At 44.3% G+C, this 18,438-nt stretch overlaps 1 protein-coding gene across 1 annotated transcript in view; it reads left to right on the top strand.

Moving 5' to 3' along the window:
- LOC144822045 (uncharacterized) overlaps window positions 1-17,503 on the top strand; it is a 121,808-nt gene extending 104,305 nt beyond the window's left edge. Inside the window, exon 8 of the mRNA XM_078679113.1 lies at window positions 16,116-17,503. Within this exon, the coding sequence (XP_078535239.1) occupies window positions 16,116-17,200 (1,085 nt within the window). The 3' untranslated portion in view covers window positions 17,201-17,503. The remainder of the gene's footprint in view (window positions 1-16,115) is intronic.
- Window positions 17,504-18,438: the final 935 nt, after the last annotated feature.

Below are 18,438 nucleotides of genomic sequence, written 5' to 3'. Positions count from 1 at the left end.
GGAGCATGCATTATTCTACATGTAGTGCGTGATGAAGAATATGAAATGACCATTAAATGCAGTATTTCTCTTACATGGAGACGTAAAGGCTAGACAATGACGGAAACTATTGATGCGATTCAGTAGCTTAGGAATGCAGAGAAGGAGGGCTGGACTGATAACTAGAATCATAACATACTCTTGGCAGACTAACAGGCAGAGCCAGGCTGAGCCGGGCACTGTGAGGCAGGAAGTAAGTGAAGGGTCGAGGATACAGGTGGGGGCTGTATCGCTCCTCAGCGAGGGTTCAGGAGACAGGAGCTGAATCTGGTGTCCGGGCCTTTTTGAGGCCTAGAAACGGGGACTTTTCAATGAAATAACGTGTACACTGAGAAACGTGGCAACGTAACTTTACATAGGCCTGATATTCATAGCTTTCACGAGAACTGGAAACTGGCATACTAGAGATGGACACAACTATAATTGCGTCTTTAATCAAACATGGGGAATACATATGCATATTAATCATGCACACATAACATAAGATGGAGGACACGTAGGGACACAGAACATGGCAAAATTTACTTTTCCACATTCCCTCCTTGTCACTACGTTTCCATCAGGAAACATCAATATTCATGATACCATCTATCATTTCATACAGTATCATTTGCTCGTCTCGAATTTTCTTGGAACGGGATTTAGAACGGGACTTGGGACTAGGAATACAAGAGGTAGCACAAATGCCGCAAATCGCAGGGCCACATTGTATACAGAGGCAGCAACTGAATATGATCGCTACTGCAATACCCAGAAATGACAATACTTTCCATCCCCAGGCGGAAATTATATTCCAGAACCAACCGGACCATGTCCAGGTGCCTGGATCTTGGTGTAACATATGGGCAATTTTATGGAGTCTGGTTATAGCTGAATAAACAGACGGCGCGTTATTAGGAATGAAAATGCAGCAACTAGATCCGATGACTCTACAGGCCCCGCCCCTATCGGCCAGTATGACGTCAAGGACGAGACGATTCTGGAGCACGACAATTCTCATAAAGGATTGCTCTTCGGTTAAGTTACTTAGAGCAGAAGTAGTCTCAATCACTACTGCTTCAAGTGTTCTGGTTAATCTACGTATCAGTTTACTATTCACAACAGTACCTAAATAGGGGAAGACACCTTTATTGATATCTATATATTGTTCTAGAGCAGTTTCAGTATAATCGACAATCGGGAGGTCTCTTTTGTGTCTAGTATGTACTAGGTGGGAATTCCTATGGTAGTCAGGTGGGGCTAGAAAAACTGGTGGCAGTAGGAAGGCAATGTAACAGGTTCCCTCCCAATCGAGGGGCAGACGAACATATGCGGTCTGACCACAAACAAAATAAGAATGACGTGAAGCTTTGAAAATAGATTTCCCACTGTCACTATACTTGACGATAGTAGTACAATCACTATGGCCTACATGTACGGAACCATTCTTTCGGACACATAATTCGCCTTTAACTGGTAGTACTGACATAGCAGGTAAGTCTGGAGTAGTATCAGACTGAACATTCAGGACCATGAAATTCGAAGAATAATTACCTAAATTATAAACTTCATTTTCTAGATCTAACCCTGTTCTGTGGGGAAGACCTTGCTTGTCTGGAAAACATGTACTGTTAAGAAAAGACATATCTGTTGAGGATGACGTTAACGTGGACCATGCTCCACACGAACCATTATGTGAAAATGGATAAGGAAAGAGTGGCAGAACTCCCTTCGGTGTCTGGAAAGGGGGAGTCGACCACACACCCAACAATTAGTGGCATTGCTGGTCTGGTGTGAATAATGTAACATGCGGATAAAAGAATTATTTCGCATAGCGAGACGATATGAGAGTTCATGAGGAGGCAGATCACTAAACGTGTGCTCTACTGTAGCATTAGCAGACTTATTTACATGAGAAACTGGAAAATACAAATAAAATGCATAACCTGTGCAGGTAATCATAAGGCTGAAAAACAATATGAAACTTAGAAAAACGATACATCGGATTGAGTTTTGACTAACTCTCTCACTATGGGGGTCTATTTTATACATGTCAGAAACCGGTCTAACCGTTTCACCTAGGGGAGGACTTAGACAATCAAACTGGCTGACTTATTTTACTAGACCTTAATTTGAGCTTATATTCCTGTTGCGGAGTTTTCTCTAACGGGGAGGGTTCAATATCATTGTCTTTTGCGGGACAGTCCTTAAGAATAGTACTTTGGCAGTCCTTAAGATCCTCGGAAATGTTCTTTGAAACAGGCTTCAATCCAAAAAATCTTTTCACATGTGACAGGTGGACCCAGCCCTTCCTGCCTTCCAGCTTGACGGCAGTACGGGTGGCCAGGAGGACCTGTCGGGGTTCCTTCCAGCGGGGCTCCAGCGGACTTGAACGATCAAAGTTCCGGACAAGAACCATGCATCCGGGAACGATGTCATGCGGTGCCACCTCGGTATTGTCTGGAAATGCGGCAGCAACCTGTGAACGACAAGAGTTGAGGGCAGACATCAAGGAAGCTAGGTAATCTGTCAGCATATTACTTGAAACATCGGTAATACTTCGAGGTCTAGGTGTACCCCACATGTTAGGGGGGCGGCCGAATACGACTTCATACGGGGACAGACCTGATCTGGAGTGTGCGACCATGCGCATATAAAATAAAGCGACTGGCAGAGCTACTAGCCAGTCCACACCTTTCTCTTTACAAATCTTGGCAATACGGATTTTCAGGGTCTGATTATGTCTCTCTACTAGACCGGCTGCTTCTGGATGGCGTACACAATGGAACTTCCACTGGTACCCTAACAAAAGGGAAACATGTTTCATCAACTCGGATGAGAATGGCTGGCCGTTATCAGAATATACGACTCTAGGGAGTCCATAACGGGGGAAGAACTCACGAACCAACTGCTTGGCAGTGGTCGCGGCTGTGTAATCTGGGACTGGATATGCCTCTGTCCACCTGGACAAAGCGCATACAACTACAAGGACATACTTGAAACCTCGACATCGCTCCATCTGAATATAATCCATCTGGAGGACTTCAAAAGGGTGGTCAGGGGGCTGGAATCCACCTTGTTCCACCGGGACACTTTTACCTGGATTAAACTGACAACATATCATACAGGTACGGACTTTCTGTTTGGCTGCAGCTCGTAAATGCTTGTTGAACCAAATGTTCTGGATACTGTCTAACATAGCTTTTTCTCCTAAATGTGCTGGACTATGTGCGGTATTGATAATGACTTGAACCATAGAGTCGGGGAGAAACCATGTGGCTCTTCCCTTCGTTACCCATCCCTGATCTGTCTGGACCCCTCCTTGTTCGGACCATTTCTTGATTTCATCAGGAGTAGCATGTAACTGGATATCTATGACATCTTGAGTAGGGTCCTTAACTGTCATGCATGTAGTCGGATCTGGAGTATGTGTCTGTGTCGGATTAACTGGAATGTCTGGAGTCTGTGCTGTAAGCTTGGCTGTGCGATCTGCTAGATCATTACCTTGAGAAATAATGTCAGTAACTTTCGTATGTGCTTTGCACTTCATGATAGCAATAGATGTCGGTAAGTGTATGGCATCTAACAGAGCTTGAATAAGGAGACCATGCTGAATCTTGGTTCCATGAGAAGTCATGAAACCTCTCTCCTGCCAGAGCACTCCAAAGTCGTGTACAACTCCAAATGCGTAGCGTGAATCTGTGTAAACATTAACTTTCAGGTTCTTAGCGTGTATGCAGGCTTGTGTCAGAGCAACTAGCTCTGCTGCTTGAGCAGACAGGGTGTCAATACGGTGTGTTTCTATAACGTCAGTGTCAGTAGTCACTGCATACGCGGCTACTAGTTCTCCTGTACTTGTTCTCATACATGAACCATCCACATAAAGTGTCAGGTCGGGATCTGGTAATGGAATATCTGTCAGATCTTGTCTTGGCTTAGTCATAATATTAACTACTTCCACACAGTCGTGTGTGGCAGGATTCGAATTAACTGATGGTAACAGTGTAGCAGGATTTAGAACGTTGCAGCGTCTGATTTCTATGTGTGGCTGGAACAGTGTCAATTCATAACCTGTTAAACGTGCAATTGTCAAGTGCTGAGTCTGTGTTCGGTTTAAAAGAACTTCCACGGAGTGTGGAACTTGTACTGTCAAGGAATGTCCTAATACTATGGAATCACTTTGTCTGATAGCTAGAGCTGTGGCTGCAACTGACTTGAGGCACGCAGGCAAAGCCTGGGCTACAGGATCTAATGTGCTCGAAAAATAAGCACAAGGCTTGTATTGTCCTGCTTGATCTTGTGTGAGAACAGATAATGCTGTACCTTCGCGTTCTGTGACGAAAAGTGTAAAAGGCTTACTGTAGTTCGGTGTAGCTAGAACAGGAGCTTGGCATAAAGCTTTCTTTAACTCATTGAAACTAAGTGTATGTTCAGATGTCCAAGGGAGGACAGTCGATACGGCTGCCTCCTGTGTCGTTAACTGTATCAGTGGCTTAGCTAGAAATGCATACTGAGGAATCCATTGCCTACAGTAAGAAGTAAGGCCGATAAAAGCACGTACCTCCTTCTGGGTCTTGGGCTGAGGAAGACTCGCTATTAACTGGATACGGTCGGGTGTCAACTGCCTACCCCACTTGGACAGTAAGTGGCCCAAGTAGATCACTTGCTGGACACAGAATTGAAGCTTCGAAGGGGACACCTTGTGCCCCATCTCTGCTAAGAAGTACAAGACTGTAAGAGATGCTCGCTCGCAAGCACGTTCAGAACGGGCTGTGATCAGTAGATCATCGACATACTGGAGCAGGGCAGTGTCAGTTGGCATGTGAATGTTGTCTAGTTGTCTCTTAAGTGCTTGACTGTAAATACTAGGACTTTCTGTGAAACCTTGAGGAGCTCGTGTGAACATATAGCTCCTTCCATTTAAACAAAATCCGAAAAGAAACTGGCTGTCTGGATGAATGGGGACACTGAAAAACGCGTTCTTGAGGTCTATGACTGTAAAAAATGAGGCTTCGGAATCAATGGCTGTCAATAGGGAAGAAATATCTGGGACAACTGGGTACTGGGGAATAATACATTTGTTGAGTTCTCGAAGATCAATCACTAATCGATATACTGGGGGTGCATTTGGATCAGTACGTTTCATGACTGGAATGATCGGAGAATTACATACATTGGAGTCAGTTTCTACAACTACTCCTTGAGCGATGAGCTCGTCAATAATTTTAGATAAGGCTGCTACAGCCTCAGGTGGCAGTCTGTACTGTCTGATTCGTGGTAACACTACACCTGGCTTGAGAGTCACACGATGGGGTGTGATTTGCATATAACCTACATCAGTTGGACCTTGCGCCCATAGATGCTGCGGAACATTAGACAATCTCGGATCAAAATCTCGTAATACATAGTGACCCTTGAAGTCACGTAGAAACAGGCGTATTCCCTCTGGGGAGCAGCAAATAACTGCACCTAATTCTTTCAGTGTTTTAATGCCTAACAGATTTTCTGGACACGACTTTGTAAGTAACAGATCAGTAGTGCGGGACAATGGACCTACTTCTAGAGTAACTGGCTTAGATATCTCGTTTACAATAGGCTTTCCTGAAAATCCAAGGGAAACATTTCTAGAGCCTGAGAGCGGAGCCCCTGGAACTTCGGCGTGACTAATGGTGGTCCTACTTGCCCCTATATCAATCAGAAACTTTCTGTCTTTCCCTAGTACTTGACTATGAACATAGGGACCTTCTTGATCTACAGGAATCTCGATGAGAGGCAAGCCTACCTCCCTCTCTAGGCTGTTTCATGAATATGGCTGATACTCTGGATACTCAGATTGTGCATACTGGTACATCTGCTGTGTAACATGCTGTGTTGCAGCAATAGGCTGCGGTGCTGGAACTGTCTGTTGTGCATTCTGTGACTGAGAAGTCTGTGAAACTTGTTCTTGTCTAGGCGGACGTGGTCTTTCTTTAGTCTTACCAGTAGCTATATTGTGTTTCAGAACTGCACACTCGTTTATGAAATGACCTGGCTGTTTACAATAATTGCATGTCCCTTTAAAGGGAGCTGCAGGATGACTGGCTTGATTCGGACCCCTCTTCTGACTGTCTTGAGGAACAGATTGTGCAACTAGTACTTTCATTTTCGTGTCTTTCATACGTTTTCTCTCGTGATCTTGCTCTTCTCTGATTCTATTCTGGTGATACTGAAGCATCTGTAACATTTGGGACGGGGTATTAGCTTGCCAGGTACTTTCGACTTTCAAAACTCGATTCTTAACTTGTGGACTTGAATTCTCGACTAATTTAGTAACAAAAAGATGAGGGTATGACTCGCTACTTGTCTTGAGGCCACTGTTTATAATAAAACATTTTTCAAATCTAGAATAAAAATCACTAGTGTCTTCGTCTTGTTTCTGTTTACAGGCTGAGATTGCATCCCAGTCTTCCTTTTTAGTTGCTAATAATCTGGGCAAAACTTGTATTAACAGTTCTGGTAATTCTTTACATTTCTCTCCAAGACCGGTACCTGGTACTCGTATCTTATCTTCAGCTTCTAGAACTGCCCAATCAATCTTTTTCTCTCCCACCTCCCAATCTTTTTCCTTGAGTTTCTCGTATACCACTGCGGGCAATAAGACTTTTAGCATTTTAATTATATCTGGATACGTGTATTCTCCCATACGGAGCATGTCCTTTAATTCTCGGTGGAACCCTGCTGGATCTTTGTCATGACAGGGAATTAATTTCTTCATCTCTAAGAGTTCCATCTTGGTAATCGGAGTGTAAACAAACACTCGTTGCATTTCACCATCTGTTGTCCTGACTGGGTGTACTTCTAGTAACGGATTCTGTCTATCTATGTAAAAGGGTTTACTTTCTGGGGGTGAGACATGAACAAAATGCGGGTTCAGGAACGTTCTATATTTGTGGCGCTGTTCTAGAATGACACTAATTAAATCGGTACCTAAACCTTTCCATCTATACTGGAGTAACTCGTTCAGGACATCGTGTAACGGACCTGGATCAGAATGTTGACCCTCATACAATGTAATGAGGTGTTGGATCATATACATACCCACCAGTCGTTGCTCGGCTGGGGGCAATTTCAGAAACATTTGTGCCACTATTTCGTCTGGAAAAGTGGTAGAATCAGTAATCCATCGGACTGCTGATCGGACTAGTTCTTGTTCATGCATAGTACTTAACTCACTGTAACCGATTCGTGACTTCAAAATGTGATCGGTAGCTTGAAATACTTGTTCTAGTGAACCTTGTTCTGGTGCTGGATGAGGAACAGTTTTCTTGTAGTCTAGACGTGAATGTCGGTCTGGAAATCTAGATTTTCCTACATACGCTATTCTGGCGGGATTCTCGTCCTCTACCTCTTCAGTAGAAGAGTCATTCTCTTTCTCGCTTACTTGTGCTGCTTTACGTTGTTCATGTAACTTTATTATTTCTTTACGAATTCTCTTGTACATACTCTCTATACTACTGATAGTCTTGTGCTTACCCTCGGCTATATTATCACTCCACCTTGTCAGGATTCTCATTTCGGCCGGATCTTTGGTCGGATAATCTTGTTCCCTTATTAAACAATTAATCAGAAACTTTAATATCATGAGCTGGATCTCAGCTTTCCTTTGAGACATGGCTTCACCAATACTTTCTGGATCATCCCCTGTTCGGATGAAACGATATATTCTGTCTAGATCTCCTTTCATATCTGGTAGGGTGTCTAAATACCCGGTCACCCGTCTTACACGGATGGAATATATTACTGTACTATCATCACCTGCAACCGGATCATAGCGGCATTCAGTAAGAGCTCGTCGGATATCTGCAACGGACTTAAATTTGGGCGTACGTTGTAACGCACATTCATGTAACTCGGCCAACGTTCTACGTTGGTGTGGTGGCGGGGTACCTGGAGGACCTCCTCCTGCGGCCCCTATGCTGGAATCGTCGACTGATACTCTTCGTGCTGGCAGAGTGGGAAGTTGTAATGTGGGCTGAACCGGGGGTACCGTAGCGGGTACTGCAAAGGGTGCCCCGGTGTCTGGGGGAGCAGGAATTGCCTGATTTACAGGGACTGGCGGAACAGGATTTGCATATTCCGGGACTATGTCGTCCAAATAGGACGAGATGAAAATATCAGCTGCGGTCGGTTTGTGACGTAGCTTAGTCGGAACTAATGGTGGCGGAAAATTACTGGATGCCTCCGGGGTCGCTTTTGGCAAGCCCTCGGCAAGAAGAGGATACATACCCTTAATGAGGGCATGCCTCTGTCTATCTGACTGTTCAGTTTTGACTCGTTCACCTATCTCGATTAGTTCCCTTTCTTGGGCTCGTTCTAAGGATTCTCTACTTAATTCTGACCTTCTGATTTCTTTTTCGGTTCTTTTATGAGATTCTTTGCGCCATAACTCGATGGCATCTTTCTGTGACTGTCTGGCTTTCTTTTTCCATTATGCTTCTTCTACTCGCATGATGCACTCGGCATCCCATGTACCCGATACGGGCCATCTATACTTTTCTTCTAACTGTTTGGTATACTCTACCCATAAATCTAGATATAATATGGCACTTATGCCATGCTTCTGATACATAAAATGACCTGGACTGTCCCTAGGCGGGACAGGAACTGCTTCTTCTAACAGACCTTTTCTAGTTCTTAACTGACGTAGTCTGGAAAATAACGGCATGACTGAACTGTTAATCTAGACACAATACAATACACAATGAACACGATAATTACTCCACTTTCGTACCACGACATTAAAATACATGAAGAATACTTAAAATAACAGTTCGAACAGAATACTACCTGGAATACTGGAAACAGAATACATGAATTTCCTCGAGAACAGGACTGACTAGAACAGAAACTAGATGCACTGCTAAAACAGTACGAAACTTACCGGTCTCATAAAGAGACACGTCAGGACCCGCATACACCGAAGTGGGCACTTCGTTTTGGGATCTGTGTACCACCAAACCCCACGGACCAGAGACAATTAGATTGACCCTGTCTAGATACTACCCCAGCAACGGTACTCACCGGGCAGCAAGAACGGAAGGCCTCGGACTGGACTGGACTGCTTCGACGCCGGACGGACGAACTTCGGACTCCAGTTACGGGTGGGCCTCCGGATACCTCGGACCTTGGACTCTCGGCTTGGGCTCTGGTCGGGACTCGCCGCGTTCCTCCACCGCCTCGTCTGGATGCTGGACCGCCACCTCCGTCTCCTCCGTGGGCCTGAGGGATACTTGAAGCAGAAATATCTGCACGTGCACGGTATGGTTCCGTCACGGCTGCAGAGGGTCAGGGGGCCGGCGTGGCTTCACCGGCGCGTGGGGAAAGGGCAAGTCCCTATTCGGGCGCCATTATGTGGTATATAAATAAATAATACCGGATCTAGGTTTTACTGGACATAGTAATAACAGATAGCTCAATAAAAAAGAGTCAAGATTCGAGGTAGTAGGAGTTTGCAGGTTTAATACAGCATAAAGGACAGGAACAGGACAACCTGCACAGGAATGGGATGGCAGCGCTGCCGGGGGCAGGATCAGGATCGGCGTAACATTTTAATAACAGTACACAAGCATATATATTAAAATAGTTGCATTACAATGAATACAGTAGGCGGAGCAGTGGGTGTGGTCAATAGCAGTCGCGAAAGATAAGGGTGAAAGTAGGTGTAACAAGAGGCGTGTACATAGACATGTGATGTAAACGTAACAGAATATGTCATGAATGGGGCGGAAACATGGAGGGGGCTACCTAAGGAGCCGGGACCTCTAACCTAATGGTGCGCGCAAACTGACAATGACGTGTTACTAGGAGAAGCTGGGGGCTATGAACTCTGTGCTAGGAGTAGAGACTGAAGTCTGGAGAGTCAGGGCGACATGTACCTAAACCCTATCTAGTATCTGATATTTAGAGGACATGTTGATATAAACTAAGAGTCAGGAGGGGAGAGGCTAACGGACTCTAAGACTGGAGCATGCATTATTCTACATGTAGTGCGTGATGAAGAATATGAAATGACCATTAAATGCAGTATTTCTCTTACATGGAGACGTAAAGGCTAGACAATGACGGAAACTATTGATGCGATTCAGTAGCTTAGGAATGCAGAGAAGGAGGGCTGGACTGATAACTAGAATCATAACATACTCTTGGCAGACTAACAGGCAGAGCCAGGCTGAGCCGGGCACTGTGAGGCAGGAAGTAAGTGAAGGGTCAAGGATACAGGTGGGGGCTGTATCGCTCCTCAGCGAGGGTTCAGGAGACAGGAGCTGAATCTGGTGTCCGGGCCTTTTTGAGGCCTAGAAACGGGGACTTTTCAATGAAATAACGTGTACACTGAGAAACGTGGCAACGTAACTTTACATAGGCCTGATATTCATAGCTTTCACGAGAACTGGAAACTGGCATACTAGAGATGGACACAACTATAATTGCGTCTTTAATCAAACATGGGGAATACATATGCATATTAATCATGCACACATAACATAAGATGGAGGACACGTAGGGACACAGAACATGGCAAAATTTACTTTTCCACATTCCCTCCTTGTCACTACGTTTCCATCAGGAAACATCAATATTCATGATACCATCTATCATTTCATACAGTATCATTTGCTCGTCTCGAATTTTCTTGGAACGGGATTTAGAACGGGACTTGGGACTAGGAATACAAGAGGTAGCACAAATGCCGCAAATCGCAGGGCCACATTGTATACAGAGGCAGCAACTGAATATGATCGCTACTGCAATACCCAGAAATGACAATACTTTCCATCCCCAGGCGGAAATTATATTCCAGAACCAACCGGACCATGTCCAGGTGCCTGGATCTTGGTGTAACATATGGGCAATTTTATGGAGTCTGGTTATAGCTGAATAAACAGACGGCGCGTTATTAGGAATGAAAATGCAGCAACTAGATCCGATGACTCTACAGGCCCCGCCCCTATCGGCCAGTATGACGTCAAGGACGAGACGATTCTGGAGCACGACAATTCTCATAAAGGATTGCTCTTCGGTTAAGTTACTTAGAGCAGAAGTAGTCTCAATCACTACTGCTTCAAGTGTTCTGGTTAATCTACGTATCAGTTTACTATTCACAACAGTACCTAAATAGGGGAAGACACCTTTATTGATATCTATATATTGTTCTAGAGCAGTTTCAGTATAATCGACAATCGGGAGGTCTCTTTTGTGTCTAGTATGTACTAGGTGGTACATAGTGATCGACATATTGTGAAGATGGCTCACGCAGGCCAATAGCCGGCTGGGTCTGACACGGTTCAGTGTGGAGCGGAGAATGATGTGCAGAGATGTGTGTGACCGCGGACATTGTTGCTGCTTTTGCTTTTTTGGGGTGTTCCATTGTCCAGTTCTTGGATTTGGTCATTATTCTGCTTCGAGGCACCCTTCTCCTTTATGTGGCTTTGACTCAATGCTATGGGCAGATTGACGTGCGAGCTTTAAGTTCTCCTCTTCTGGGTGATTGCTACATCGATGCAAGGATGTACATGAATGTTGCTGGGAACCGTTTAGTCAGGCGTTGTCTGTTGTGTATTGTATTGCTGGTGTACTGCAACATTTGTGGAAAAGGTGAAAAGGATGTGCCACTGAGGGCAAACACTTAGCCAATTGCATGGCTTGGAACCATGTGGTGTAGACGATGCTGTCTAATTTGTACTGTTGAAATAGGCTGAGGTACGAATAAGTGGCATGGAAGTGCTGTTATGTTATCAAAGGGTTAGCAAACTACATGGCTCTGAGACTTTTTTGTACATGAAATCTCACAAACCTTGTCTACAGTGCAGTTCTAGAATATCCCAGGGTAGGTCTCTGATGTCTGGGCCTAGCTGGAGCGTGCCCCCTGGCTGCCAGTCACAGGAAACAGCAAAGAAATCATAGATGCAAGTGGCTAACACAAGCCCCTAGAGCAGACTGTGTGAGATGGAAGAACAGGGACAGGGCAGATATGCAGCAACTGGTCTTGCATGCAGGCATGGGCACATGCATGCACATTAACTAATATTTAATGTACACTGCCAGCAAGTTTATATTACTTTAAACTAATAATGGTCACCGGTACAGCACATAACAAAATATAACTATTTTCCAGAAACGAATACTATCTATGACATAACACACAACAACGCCTAGTGCTCTGACTTCCTTTGACAAATGGTGTCTCCCTCATTGAGGAAGGGGTGAATGGAGCGCAGCAAAATTCAAAATCCCGGTTGTGGCTGTTCTCACATTCTCTATTCCGTCTGACTTGTCTGGTGCACATTTCTTATAACATTCTGCTGGTGAAATACGCAAATATTGTCCTCCATAACTCCTAAAAATTGGCAATTTCTTAAATGATAAATATTTCAATCGTATTGCTTTATTAACCTCCATGCTTCCTCAAGTCTGCTTGAAAATGAACCATTTGTCCACTCTTTATTTCAAAATTGTCTTGGGGGGAGAACCGCCCTTAAGTTGTTCGGGGTCGCTCGCTACGCTCGCATGCCATAGTGCAGTTCGGCAATAATGTTACGCCTCACCACTTTCAAATGTCACCAGCCGCCACTGTATGTGTACATGGATTCTGTTTGCTTACTTCTGGCTCAGTCCTTTTCAGTTTTCAGAACTCATCCAGCTATGAGCAAGATCCTTCTTCATTGACTCTTCCTTTTGTAACTACAGGAACTTATGCTATATCCTTAGCTACAAGTGTGCATCCCTGACTCTTTGCTCCTGGTGATTTAGTTGATGTCTGTGTTAGAGCAATTTGGAAGTTCTTCAAAAGGCCAAGAAATGCTTTGTTTGATCCTGTAATATGATCAAGTGAGACATGTGTTCTTGCTGAGCTGGCACTAGAAGATAGTTTTGTTTTGAAATTTCTAAAGCGCATCAGCTACCCAACAAGGGTTTCCCGGCGCATATAGCAGGTCGAGGCGAGGTGGACATAGCGTATTTTATTTGTCAAACAGCCAAGTTTTTAGTGACTTGCGGACACTTATATAGTTTCTCATTGCGGAGAGCGATGGGAAGGGAATTCCAGTGTAAGGGACCCAAATATGAAAAGGATTTGCCGCCTATCCAGGCTAGTCTAAACTTTGGAACAATAAACCTACCTTGAGTGGCTGATCGAAGATTCTGAGAAGGAATATAGGGCTTAGCCAGATCAAGCCGGTAACTTGGAACATTTCTGGATTTAATTTTGTGCATATATGAAAGTGTCTTGAATTTTATACGACTCTCTATTTTTAGCCAGTGAAGTTTGCGTCTGTGAGTTGAAGTAGACATGGTCTTAGTGTCTCCACATAGAAGTCTGACTGCGGCATTTTGAGCCATCTGCAGTCTATGGATTACCGATTTGTTGTATCCAACATAGACACGTTTCCATAGTCAAGTCTAGATGTAATTAAGGTGGTAACCACGGTTTTTCTTGTCGCTTCTGGTAGCATCTAACAGATTTTCCTCAGCCATTTAATAATGATGAAGCAGGTAGCTGCGACTTTGACTGATTGCGGATGCATACTAAGGGCCTCATCTATTGTGATGTGATGTGGGATACTTGTAAAGCGCACTGTTACTCTACCCGAGTGTCCTGGCGCTGTAGACCGCTGGGGAACCCGTCCTGGTTTTCCCGGTGAGATGGTCCCTTTTTCTGGGTATCTCCAGGGTGAAACCAGGCATCCCCGGCGTCTGTGGGGGGCCGTTGTAGAGATGAGGCAAGCTTAATGCCCAGAGTTACCGAGTGTGTTCCCTGGTTAGAGTAGGCACTGAGGCGAGAATTATCGAGTCCGTTGACCCTGGTCCAAGACCCTGCCGCGTCGGGAATTGAACCCTGGTCCCAGGCCGTTCTCTGCTTACAGGTCTGCCGCCTCTAATCATTGAGCCACATCACTCTACTCTATTGTGCTACCTAAGTTACGCACTTGTGGTGTAGGAGATGGAAGAGCACCCATTTTGCTTGGCCAATGTTGCTGGCTCCAGAGGTCTTTCTGTTTTCCTAACACCAGTACCTCTGTTTTCTCTCCATTTAATTTGAAAAAGTTCAAACCATCGGCATAGGAGAACATGGATAAACAGGATTTCTCAGCCAACTCAGTCAGTGGTCTTACATAAAGAGTGAACAATAGAGGGCTGAGGATGGATCCCTGTGGCACTCCATGGGCAGAAAAGTGGACTTCAGAACAAGCATCGTGGTAAAAACTTGGAAAGTACGGTTGGAGAGGAAGGCAGTGAGCCAGTTAAGAGCAGACCCTCCAATACCCTGTGATTTGAGTGTGTTTATGAGCACCGTGTGGGATACCGTATCGAAAACGGCGTTCAAATCCAAGAATGAGCGCCACTGTTTCTCCGTTGTCCAGATGGTGACGAATGCCTTCTGTAACCCCAAGTAGGGTGATTTCAGTGGAAAAGCTCGCTCTGAAACCTGATTGAGAGGAATGAAGAAGATGGTGTGTTGTAGCATACTGTGTTAAATGAGCATGAATATGTTTTTCTAAGATTTTAGATAGTATAGGGAGCAAAGAAATGGGACGGTAGTTACTGGACAATTCTGGATCTGTGTTCGCTTTTTTAAGCAGGGGGTGTATCATAGCATGTTTCCATGTAGGTGGGATGGTGGATTACTTTATTGAAGCATTAAGAAGTTGAGTAATCACCGATATTGCTGAGGTGTTTAACTGTTTAAGTATAGACAGCGGTAGAGGATCTTTTGGAGAACCAGATTTGATGTTCTTTAGGAGTAAAATTAAGCTATCTTTTGTGAGGCCATGCCTTTAAAGAGTGATCTGTGTCCTTGGAAACGTCCACTTTATTTGTGGAAACATGTGACAAATCAAGCAGGGGTGGTGAGGGATGGGTAAGGGAGGGATGTGATTCCTGTTTCAGTACTATGTCTTGATAGATTTTGTCAACTTTGAAGATGAAAAAGGAGGCTAACTCCTCGCATTTTAACAGAGTCAGTGCAGGAGGTTGCATTACAGTTTTGGAGCCGGCTAGTTCTTTTACCGTGTTAAAAAGAGTTTTAGAGCAATTTGCCGCATTGGAAATGGTTGCAGCTACAAAGTTTACTCGTGCCTGCTTACAGAGTTTGTGATATTTGTTCTGGGCGATTTTATAGACCTGTTGAGACATAGGGGCGTAAAGTATTGACTTCCCAATGCCTTGAATTTTGTGTCTCAGCTGACTAAGTCTTGTGTTGCGTTTAAGTAATGTCCGTCGTGTCCACCATCTATTGATGGCTACGTTTGGGACTGGATTAATTGCAGGGGCTCTTCTAAAGTCTGACTTAAACAGTTGGACATCATAACAGAATGTGCCCTTTCATTTTTGTGTCTTATTTACTTATATTGGGAGATCTCTGTCCCCCACCACACCAGCCCAGTGACCTTCTAACCTCTTTATAGAAGTGAAGACTGTTCATTGAATGAAGAACCTTTAGATCTGCAGCATGCATTTTAGTGGTGTTCCAAAGTTTGCAAAACTTGTCTCTATCCTCTGTATTCTGAAGTCTTATGTGGTTACTACGAGCCTTTCCATGTTTGTATAAATGTACATCCGACCACAACAGTGCCCATCACCTTACTATGGATTTTACACTTAAAACTTCAGTTATAAAGTAGCAATAGGACCAACTTCTAAAGCTTCCTTGTGTATGTTCAGTGTTCCAGCTATCAGCTCGTAGTTCGAGGCTCTGTAGTGCCAGTCTGTATTTTAGAAGGTGTCCTTACATTTGATGAGCTGCCTCTCCATACTTGGAACTACAATTATTTAAAACTTTCTCACAAGTCTAGACCAATGAGGGTTGGATGGAGCAGAAAGGACTGAGGCGCAGAAAGCCATTTGGCCCATCTGCGGGTGGGAGGGGCAGAAGCAAGAGGCACCATGGACTGTCTTTGCAACACTTTCCCAGGCTGTGCAGAAAGGTTTGTAGCCCCTTGCTGTGTGAATGAACAATTAGTAGCAGTTCAGATTCAGTACGATTAGCAAATGTTATTTAAAAAACAGAAATTAGTGATGTGAATAGACCTGGAACATTAATACAACATGCTTTAAACCCTCAGGTGAGAGAAGCAGGAAGACTAAAAGAAAATACAGATACAGTTTGAAAAGCGCCACAGAAGAAACTCCCGACATTGCATCAGGACAATCCAGCACAGACATGTTCCAGAGCTCGAAGAGAGGAACGCTGAATGAAGAACTACCTGTAATTAAAATTGTTTCTGATAATGCAATACATTCTAATGTACGTCACAGAACATCCAATGTGGAGGGGTCAGGCAGCTATAATGATGATGATGAAGATGATAAGAGCAGCCCAAAGAATGCAAAACTCTTACAAAGCCAAAAGGACACACTGCTAAATTCTAAAAGCTACGACAGCATGGAAGATGTGCATACCTTCACGGTACAGGGAGATGACGATGACCAAGAAATGTACCTTGGTGAAATCCCCTGTGCGTCGAGAAACTCAGAGAAAGGCTTCAATATAGACGTGTATTTTAAGAGCCAGAATAAGTGTGAGGAAGTTGGGCACACAGTTGTAGGGGCGTATGCCTGCAATGTATGTGCAAAAACTTTCAGCCAGAAGGGAAGCCTTACAAGGCACCAGACCATCCATACTGGAATAAGATATGCATGTACCGAATGTGATAAGAGTTTCACTCGAAAGGAAATGCTTACAGTACACAAGAGAAAACATACAGGTGAAAAACCTTATCAGTGTAATGATTGTGGTAAAAGATTCAGCCACACCGGATACCTTTTCAGTCACAAGAAAAAGCATACAGGTATAAAGCCGTACAAATGCACTGAATGTGGAAAATGCTTCAGTTTTAGAGCAAACTTTGTCATTCATGAGAGATCACATGGCATTGAGAAACCAGGTGATGATAAGAGCAGCCCAAAGAATGCAAAACTGTTACAAAGCCAAAAGGACACACTGCTAAATTCTAAAAGCTATGACAGCATGGAAGATGTACCTACCTTCACGGTACAGGGAGATGGCGATCACCAAGAAATGTACCCTGGTGAAATCACCTGTGAGTCGAGAAACTCAGAGAAAGGCTTCGATATAGACGTGTATTTTAAAAGCCAGAATAAGTGTGAGGAAGTGAGATCACATGGCATTGAGAAACCAGGTCCATGATCTGAATGTGAATTCTGTGTAGTCTGAAATGGTATCCTAGTATCCTTGGAAATGCACATACAGGAGAGACACCCGACGAGTGCACTAATTGTGGAAAAGGCTTCAAGCGTACAACGCATCCTAACCACCAGAAGCACTGACAAATGAGAGCGGTATCTACAAATGATGAATGATGAATATACATTTTAAGTTCATCAGAACTACCTTTAAAAGACTTAGTAAAGTAAATAGGGTTAATAGTATGTATTGCAAGGTTTACCTTTAATCAAGCATTGATACTAGAATACAGTTTGCAAAAACAAATCTTCATTGGAAATACACAAATTTTTCAAACAAAATGTTCGAGGCATATGGGCTACAGACCACACACTATTGCATTAGATCACTATCTGGTGGTGGGCCCGGATGATTACACTTTGTTGTTGTCTTGGAAGAGTCTTTGTCTGTTGGATGACTCCTCCCTTAGATCGTAATGCGCATGGGCATCGACTCCATCTTCAGATTGTTTTTTTCCGCCATCGGGCTCGGATGTGGTCATCGTTCTGTCCCGTTACCGATCTGTTTTCGAATTCATAAATCATTCATAATATCATCGGCATCGTCTTCGATTGTGATTCCGGTTACCTGCGTCGAAGAAAGGCTTCACTTCTCGATTTCAGCGTTCGTCGGGGCCGTCGGGCCCAACTGCACCATTGGGCCTTTAGCTCATGGAAAGAACACCCTTCAAGAACTGCCCTCGGTGTGGACACAAATTCCCTCACACCGATCTTCATGAGGTTTGCAATCTGTGCTTATCTCCAGAGCACAAGAGTCGAGACTGTGAGGCCTGGGCTTCGTTCTGGTCCAAAAAAAACATCAGGGACCGTTGAGCTAGAAAAGTAATGGCGCAGTCATCTTCATCGACACCAGACCTCATCATAGACGAGTCTCCAATCGAAGTAGACGCCGAAGAACAGCAGCAAGAAGACATCGCTTCCGAAGCAGAGGATTCAGCTCTGGAGCTGAGGATCAATCCGTAGATGAAGATCTTCCAGCTGGTCACCAGGTCCTGAGTACAAGCGTCGACCCTGTTCACCCCACCATACCGGGACAGGCTTCGGTTCCAACTCCACCTTCGGGTCCAGTTGCACACCGACCAAAACCTTCCGATACCCTGCCTTCTGGCTCGGCAGCGAAGAATTTTAAAAAAGCCTCCAATCGGCTCGGGCTCGAGTCAGTCTGTCAGTCCCGAAAAGCAG

Source organism: Lissotriton helveticus, chromosome 3_1, assembly GCF_964261635.1.
Source record: "Lissotriton helveticus chromosome 3_1, aLisHel1.1, whole genome shotgun sequence".
NCBI classification, from domain to species: Eukaryota; Metazoa; Chordata; class Amphibia; order Caudata; family Salamandridae; genus Lissotriton; species Lissotriton helveticus.
The sequence above is the reverse complement of the archived record's forward strand: the minus strand, read 5'-3'. Positions and strand labels throughout refer to the sequence as shown.